Source organism: Takifugu rubripes, chromosome 18, assembly GCF_901000725.2.
Source record: "Takifugu rubripes chromosome 18, fTakRub1.2, whole genome shotgun sequence".
Taxonomy (NCBI): domain Eukaryota; kingdom Metazoa; phylum Chordata; class Actinopteri; order Tetraodontiformes; family Tetraodontidae; genus Takifugu; species Takifugu rubripes.
In genome coordinates, this window is record NC_042302.1 from 4907729 (window position 1) to 4916232 (window position 8504).

General features: G+C 46.4%; 1 protein-coding gene and 1 non-coding gene across 2 annotated transcripts; one reads left to right on the forward strand and one right to left on the reverse strand.

The window, feature by feature from the left end:
- Positions 1 to 3289: 3289 nt before the first annotated feature.
- LOC101078410 (uncharacterized) lies at positions 3290 to 5459 on the forward strand. The gene is made up of 3 exons (XM_003972855.3): positions 3290 to 3447; positions 4032 to 4624; positions 4871 to 5459. Exons 1-3 carry the CDS (start codon positions 3422 to 3424, stop codon positions 5215 to 5217), a joined length of 966 nt encoding a protein of 321 aa, XP_003972904.2. The 5' UTR covers positions 3290 to 3421; the 3' UTR covers positions 5218 to 5459.
- Positions 5460 to 7759: 2300 nt separating this feature from the next.
- Positions 7760 to 7832, reverse strand: mir129-2 (microRNA mir-129-2). Its single transcript, NR_105385.1, has one exon. It is a non-coding gene; the product is annotated as a microRNA mir-129-2 (primary transcript).
- Positions 7833 to 8504: the final 672 nt, after the last annotated feature.

Here is an 8504-nt window from a genome sequence, read left to right on the forward strand (position 1 = left end):
AGTTTACACCAGGTTATAAAAACTCATTTCATTCTTTCTTATCTCTGCCTGAGGGAGTCCAGCCCCCCACAACACACACACACACACACACACACCCGTGGGTGTTCACCGTCCTTCACCATCATCCACCAGCTCTGCCGTCTCCAGGATTCAGCCCAATATAGAAACAATCGACAAACTCCCACCTCACAGAAATATCATTTCCTGTGCGCTGTTACCTATAATGAGACACCCCCCCCCCCATCTTGGCTCACGACCGTCTTAATAACGCGTTCGCCCTTGAGTCTCCTTCCTTTTCCTCACCTGTGCTTCTATCCCAGTGAGCTAAAGGGCTAGTTTCATCCAACGCTGCCCCTTTCCTTATAAAACTGGTGGGGTTTTTTTTCATTTAATGTTTAATGTTGCTAACACTGCTCAACATTAGCATCCTGCTAACAACCTCTGTTGTCAAACTCAGGTGAACTTGAGGGTGTTTAAGTGCCTCTTTTAGCCCAAATTCCAGATTTTCAGACAGAAAATACCCAGAATTCAGCGCGGCTGCTCTCTTTTATCCGATGGCACCAACACAATAGCATATTGTGGAGGTCAGTCAAAGTTTCATTGTCTTGGAAAAACCAAACAATGGATCCTATCTATAGTTTATTGGCCCCGCCCGCTGTCTCTTTTCTTGCTTTGCAAGGTCAAGACCCCCCCACATGTCACCAAGACTTTCCCAACCCTCCAGATGACTTCGGATCACACAATGAGTGTTTAAAGCCGCTCGAGGATTGAAGCTGACGTAGCTTCTCCATTTCTGTCTCGTTAGATGTCACATGCCTCCTTGTGTTGGCGGCTGATGTCTCCTTTTGAACCGGGGGGGTTCAATCTGTCACGGAAAACGGCTGCACACTGCTCCTGCTGTAAATTACGCCGAAAACAATCAGGTTTAAAGTCTGTTACCATGGTAACCTGCCGTTGGGAGACCCTTCCATCATCACCTGTGAAGCAACCAGATGCCGACGGACTCAGAAATGGCTAATTACTCATTTCTTTGGTTTCACAAACTGAATCCAGGGAGCTCATAATCAACAATCGCACCTTTCATACATCAGCTGTGTCACACCTACTGATTTATGGCCGTTTCCATGCCAATGAGGGAGACTGATGGGATCAAAACAGGCTCGGCCCACAGACGGCAGGTGTAACGTATGAGCCGCCGCGAAGCGTGTCATGAATGTAAATCACATCCCAGACACGGAAACGTAGGTGGAAGGCTAACGTTCGGCTACATCGACACCTAGCATTAGCCTCAGCCTGTTTTTTGGGGGTTTAACACAATTAGCGACTCAATGCTAGTAACCTGGCCATGGTAGAGCCATTTTATTTTCCTAATGATTCTCTTCATTAGTTTGTTCTGATGGTTTATTTTGAAATGCTGTGAATTGCTGGGAGGGTCCATGACGAGGGTGGGGGGCTGAAATGGACGAGCGCTGCAGGGATCAGGAAGCTGCAATGGAATTTCCACACCCTAATGTGGGAGGACCCCCCTCCCGGCCGGATAACAGAGAGGGCACATTCTCCCCAACCCCCCCGCCTGCCATCCCTCACAACTTTCGCTCTCTCCCTTTATTTTCATTTTCCAGGGACAATGGAGGAAGTGGCGAAACAAAGGGCAGAGGAAAGAACCGGGGGTCTTTTGGAGCAGCGATGGGGGGGTCCTGAGGTGCTGAGAGGGGAAGATGAGTGAGAGGCCCTTCATGTTTTACAGAGGCGGGTGACTGATGGAGTCCGTCCTTCCATGGGTGGGATATTTTTGATGAGGGGATGTATAGAGAATCAGAGAGCGTGGGGGTCGCCGAAGGGGTTGACGTAAGGAGGGGATAAAGGACGCAGGTTAGGAGGGAGCCGAGGGGCCATGTTTTTGGGGGGGGGGGGGGTGCAGACATTTTTCTGCCTGACTGAGCCTGAAAGTGATCACGCTGAGCTCACAAAAGAAAATCTGCAAACAGGAGGAACAACCAATGAGGTTAAAGCCGCAGTAATAAAGTCAGTAATCCCAGTCTGCAGATCCTCTCTGCCACTGGGCGGCGTTAGCTTCCACATCATTGCTTTCATCATGTAGCAACAGGCTAGCCAAACACAAGAGCCCTCACATTAGCTCACCACACCAAAGGTCAGGGATATGTGACCCCATGGAGGACTGGGGGGAAGTGGGGCTCGTCCAGCCTCTGTGCAACAACTCTCTGGGTGAAAGTTTGTCACCGTGGTGGCAGGAACAGATGACAGATGAAGTAGTCGTAGTAGAAGAAGAAAACCAAGCAGGGGTCCAGGAGTGATTAACCAGAGATTCTTTGTAAAAAAAAGAGTTCAAAAACTCTCCAACTCACCTCACATGCTCACATTTATTTGGTGCAAAGCACCGCCCTTCAAAAGAGCATGACAACGTTTCATCATGCTGTTGCTGTTGTCTGTCAGTTGCTGCGTGCTGATCTTTAACCAGAACCGTACTGTATTACACTCGTACTGGTCAAGGTCGAGCACAAAACAGATGCACTGGAGGAGTCAGGGTGCTGATGGGGGGAGGGGGGGCATGTGATGCAGAAAACAGATCCAGGAAAAGAAGGAAAGAAGAGAAAGTGGGGCAGGATGTGGTGACCTAAAACTGCATCTAAGAGGAGGCCCATTCACAGCTGCTGCACCCATTTTACACTCACCTGGAAACCGGAATTCTTTCCACAGTCTCAATAGAGTTTTTATATTTTCAATTACTGCATAGAGGACAATACAGATGATCACTAAACGAGTAATGTTTTTCTTATGGTGCACAAAAATTATTTTAATTCGATATCCTATGCAGCGTTAATATTTTGATGGCGTTTGTCTCCCTCTAGTGGTTAAAGAGTCGCATTTCTGTCTTTGCTGGATGAGAGCGAGCAACCTTCCTGACCTTCTCCTGTTTCCACATGAATTGCAAATAGGAATAACACATGATGAACTCTTGTAGCATGGCGTAGAAAATACGTGGCAACCCAAAACGTTTACTAGAGTGCAGTAAAACCAGCAAGATTACAGTATACATCCTGAATTTATGGCAGATTATTAGAGAAATTTATTAAAATATTTAACATTTCATTGAAAAACACTAACAACTCTTGAATGTATAAGTTTAATCCGATAATAAAATGTCTCGTATGATGATATTTTCATTTCGGAGACCTTTTAATGCATGACTGGTTTTGTTTCGCCCCCTGTATGCGTAGTGTGCAGCCCCCGCCACCAGATGGCGGTAGCGTACAGTTTCACCGTTTACGCACCACCTCCATTGATGCCCTGAAGAAGAGCGGCCTCGCCCGGTCAGGAGCCGGTGCTGCCGCGGATGCTGCCCGGCAGAGACGCTCCATCTGCCGCCAGATGAACCAGGGAGCCCCGGTGTCGCTGCGCAATGGGGAACCTGCCTCTGCCCACACGGTAACGCGGTGCTGGAGCTGCAGACGCATCATTTCTGTCCGACACATCTTCGTCCGCATTTTCCAAAAGGAAATACGCGTTTTAAAGTTAATTTCCTATCGATTTAAGAGCGTTTTATCAACCGGGTAGAATGAGTTATTTTGATTTAGCTCGGGCTTTGGTAGAATGGCTGAAGACCTTTGATTATGTCCCTCCTGTCATATAAAATTATTAGCTGTGTTAAATTACATTATCAATAAATCATATTTGGGATGCTTTTGAATGTAATGATCATTCATATTTTGGTTTTAACGACTCAAATGGGTGAAGGCAAACAGGAGCTGGGAGAACTAAATTTTGATATATTTTTGAATTATAGTCTGAAATTTAGAGAATATCATCAAATATTTTATTCATGTGGAACTATAGAGTTATCAGAGCCATGGATGGAAAATATTTCACTGGTATTATAATCATTGAGGTGAGCTAAAAATAGCTGTAATCCTCTTTAACGCTACAGCACAAGAAAAGAGTAATCTGTAATAGTGTGTTATTATAGGTCCGACTGGTTTTTAAACTTGGTTGTGGTTCGTCTTGTGTTCCAGTGTCTTCAGGGCACCAGCTGTGCCTGAACCCATTCCTGAAGGGAAGTTCCTGTCCAGCAGAATCAGCAGCGGCATAACGTACTTTTACGCTCCGTTCTCGGGAGACTCAGCGTGTTCTGCCAATGTCCCCCTCAGAAACTCCTCCTCCTCTTCCAGTCCTCCCCTCACTCCGTTGCTCTCGCATGTTGACACAACCACCCCCTCCCAGCACCGACTGGATGTTGCCCCGACTTCCCGTCCTCTCCTTCTGTTCTTTTCCTGGCTCGGCGCCCAGCCTGGACCCGTTTCCAAGTACAGGGACCTTTACCTGAACCGCGGTATGGATGTCCTTGTCATTCAGAGCGGCGTAATGCACTTCCTGTGGCCTCGATGGGGGCTCAGCTACGGGCTGGAGGTTCTGAAGCTCCTGGAGGAGCCTCAGTTCTCAGGGAGGGCAGTGCTGGTTCATGCCACCTCCATCGGGGGCTACACCTTCACCCAGATCCTCACCCACATCGCCCGTGGACGGAAAGAACACGCAGGCCTGGCCCAGAGGGTGATAGGACACGTCTATGACAGTTTAGTGTTTGGCACCCTGGAGCACATGGCGATAGGTGAGTGCAAGTGCTCTGTCTCAGGTTACGTTTGTGTTCCTGACACTAGTCAGGCCTTTAAATATTTCACTCTGCAGCTGAGCTACGGGTCCAGTTTAGAAGTGGGCCTTCAACCAGTAATGCATCCAAATTCCACAGTGTCCCAAAAACATCAGACATCTTTTAATGTGTGCAGAAATGCTTGAGTTAATGCTACTTGTAAGGTTAATTATGTGTGTATAATATGAATATTTGTTTGTTCTTCAGGTCTGGGCAAAACTCTCGTGCCGCGCTTCGAAGGCTTTGTCAAAAACGCCGCTTTGCTTTACTTCTGGCTCTTCAAAAGGCAGACGGCGGACGTCTACGACAGCAGCATCCAGGTTTTCCACAACAGCCCCATCACATCGCCAGCGCTCTTCTTCTTCAGCGAGAATGACGCCCTGTGCGACCAAGCCGTCGTGGAGAAGTGCATCGACCACTGGAGGAGGAGGGGCGTATCTGTGGCGAGCAGGAAGTGGAAAGAGTCCATCCACGCGGCCCACATGAGGTGCCACCCGGAGGACTACCACAGCACGCTGGAGAACTTCCTCAACTCGCTGGTTTTTCCTCTATGAGAGGACTTTACCAACATTCTAAGAATAAAATTTCCAAGTTTCATCATTTCTGTATTTTTTTGGGAGGCTAATGCAGTTTGGTGTATTCTAACTGTCTTTAAATGCATGTAATTTAAAAAAAATGATGCTATATTTTGAGAAGGATATATATTACTTACATTACACTTCCTCGTGGTGATTATAATTAACCCCCCAAATAAATTAAGTTGCTTTAAATGATTAAAAAACAAGACCAATTACAACCAATGACTATTCAATTATTTCATCTTTAATTGTCACTTATACGTGTTTAATGTTATGATTTTTGTTTGGTCACCAGAGCAACTGTCAACATTTTATACAGGCATGATGTCGGCCAGCTAAGTGAGGGCAACAAGGAAACAGGGAATGGAGCAGAGGTTTCAGTGATTCGTGCAGAAACTCTATTTTTTATTTTGTTATTGTTTAAGTCACCCAGGAATTTAAAACAAGTATTATTTAGTTTTCATGTACTTGCATCAGTTAATTGAACCTCCAAGCATCCGACTTTAAAATAGTCTGCAAAACTGACGGATATTGTCGCCACTTTCACTGAAACACCAGGCCGCCTGTAGAAAAAGGTAAGTTGATTAAGAATTGTTGATAATGAAGGATTGATGTTAAAGTTTGAAAGTTTATTGAACTGTACCGTAATTAAACAATCAGCAATCTCACGGTTGTGTATATGGCGACATCTGCTGGTAGGATGGTGGTACTGAATAGAGTAGATCCTCAATGTTGCTGATTTGATTTGCTTCCCCACGTTTCTGTTACTTAATAATTGATTCAAGCCAACGTTTACGCACAGTTTATGTAGTGCTTAAACGGCTTCGGATCTGTTCGAACGCTGGTTTTTCTCCTTTAATATATTCACTTTTACTATATTTTATTCTTGTGGTTGTTAAATCCTTTATAACCTTTATAATCTTGCTTTGTCTGGACATGTGTGAACGCGACTTTCAACCTGGAAACAAATGAGAACCAGCACAATATCCAGCAGAAGCTAACAGAACTGGTTGTAACTGCAGTTGTAGAGATCAAAGTATAGTGCTGTGTAACAAATAAATACAAACATAGTAGAAATTCTTATCTTTATTAATTCCTAAGGAAGTGTACGTTATTTCTCTGCATGCAGTATGGGAAGTTCTTCCATTATTGTTCCAATGAAACATTTTTTCCTTCATTTAACTTCACTGAGTGTGACGTTGATGGCCTCCACCTCCCAAAGCTTCCTGAACCGATAATGTCTGGCTTTATGATAAGAGTTTCTGATGGAACAGTTGTCCGATTGTGGTGTACGGTCCTCAACACAGGAGTGTGTGTGTGTGATGTGTTATTGTGAAAGTCCGCCGATACTGGTGAAACCTAATCAGTAGGTGTGCTGTTTTGTGTTAGCATTTTCTCAATTAATGCTTCAATCATGATACTTTTTAAAGCAATAATTCTCAAATTTGTTCCTGCTGATTCACTTACGCGTTTCCCCATTCCACATTATTGAGTGACTGGAACTGGTTTACCAAGTCAGCTGATGCCTCCAATCTGCTTTATGAGCAGGATTTTAGCACTTAATCTGAAATGTTTCGGTGCTCCTTTAAAGCGGGTTCTTAGAATCCCTTTCAGGGCCATTATTTTATAACACAAGGAAGGTGGAGCTGGGGCTCTATGCAGCAGTGTTGCAGTTCTCCAAACTTCCTCTGGAGAGCTGCACTCACCAAGATATTTACATGTAGGCGCTTGCGTGCAGCGAAGCCGTCCGTCACTTAAATAGTCCCATAAATGCAACACGTTAACAAGCTTATGCATTAATTAATGACTAGATTTCCTCTTTGTGTCCCTCTGTTGCCACTTTTATTCCAATTTTTTGCTCCATCTATGTCCAGTGTTGAGAGGATTCATGGCAAACGGCAAAATGATCAATTCTGTTCAAGTTTTTTTTACCCCATTTGACATAAATTCCATGGACCTCGGTGCCAGCGAGAGAGAAGTGGTTCCGCCTCCGCCAGCCCCGGCTGACGCTATGGACGAGGCTCTGCCCTATTTCCCGGGGCGATGTGTCGCGCAGCGCGGATGTGACTTAAGTGGGAATACCTCGCTCCGATCCGGAGGTCAGATGGCGCTTTGGCAGGTCAGACAACGGCAAACGTGAATCGGGCTGAGTTATTGGATCAGTAGAGGAACACGCTACAGACACGGGATCAGTTCAGATTTTATTTGTGCATCCACCTATTGATTATTGCTGTGTTTTCCATACAGTAGATGAAAAGATATATGACACGCTGTTGTTTGCAAACATCTGCTTTGATCTAGATTCCTGCGCAGCTAGCGCCCTTTGATCTTTCCTCGGGACAGTAAAGAGGCTCCGCTATTGTTTTCTTCTCATAATTGCTCTCTGACGAAGATACATCCCTCACAAGCGTCCTCTTCCTCAGACCTCACAGCTGGTCAAAGGTCAGATGAGACCGCAGACCCGTGATGTACCTGTCACACCTCGCGGGACGCCGGCTCCTGATGCTGGGATCCAGTGCAGATACTTTTTGGGGTAAGGGCTTCCTGGCTACTGCCTTAGGAACAGCAAGCCCAGACCGCAAAAAGACCCACAGAGGACAGAATGCGTGCACTCCAACAGGTTCCCCTGGGGTCTAAAGAAGAGAGAAAGTCAGCATATATGGCCGATTTATTGTCTCCTATAGGAATCAACATGGGTGGAGCCAAGCCATGATTATGGGTGGGGCCAAACCAGGATTGAGGGTGGAGCCAAACCAGGATTCACAGTCTGCTTCACAGTCTTAGTTGTAGTTGCTTGGGTCAGCTTCAGGACGGCTCCACCCGTCCAGAAAGCTTCAGCTCCTGTTATAGGACTCCAGACGCCCCCCCACCGCATTCACACGCCCAAGCCTTCGGGTCAGAAACAAACAGAAACCCAAAGTCGGCATTTCTGAGGTCGTCGGCGAGACCCCGGGCGACGCCCTCCGCACGGTTTGCTTGACACGTGGAGGAGCAGTCGGTGAAGCTAAATGCAGGAACTGCATCGCTGTTGCTGGCGACAGTGATGCAGTTCACACATCGTCCCCTTCAGAGGGTGAACGGCCGCTCGTGCTCGTGTCAGAACAGCAGGGCAGCGAGTTCTGAGGCAGGAAGGACGCCAAATTTAGGAGCGCGAGAGCCCGTCACAGAGTAGTTGAGGGGGAATGTTACAGGCTGCGAGTTTAGCGGAGAAGCCACCGTCGGCGTATGTTTGCGTTAAATTTAGGAGGTTTAAGAAATAGCTT

Excerpts from the sequence above, each read along its gene's own strand:
- LOC101078410 (XM_003972855.3), top strand. The coding sequence starts at position 3,422 with ATGGGGAACCTGCCTCTGCCCACACG. Across the intron at positions 3,448-4,031 it reads AACCTGCCTCTGCCCACACG|TGTCTTCAGGGCACCAGCTG; the intron begins GTAACGCGGTGC and ends CTTGTGTTCCAG. Across the intron at positions 4,625-4,870 it reads CCTGGAGCACATGGCGATAG|GTCTGGGCAAAACTCTCGTG; the intron begins GTGAGTGCAAGT and ends TTTGTTCTTCAG.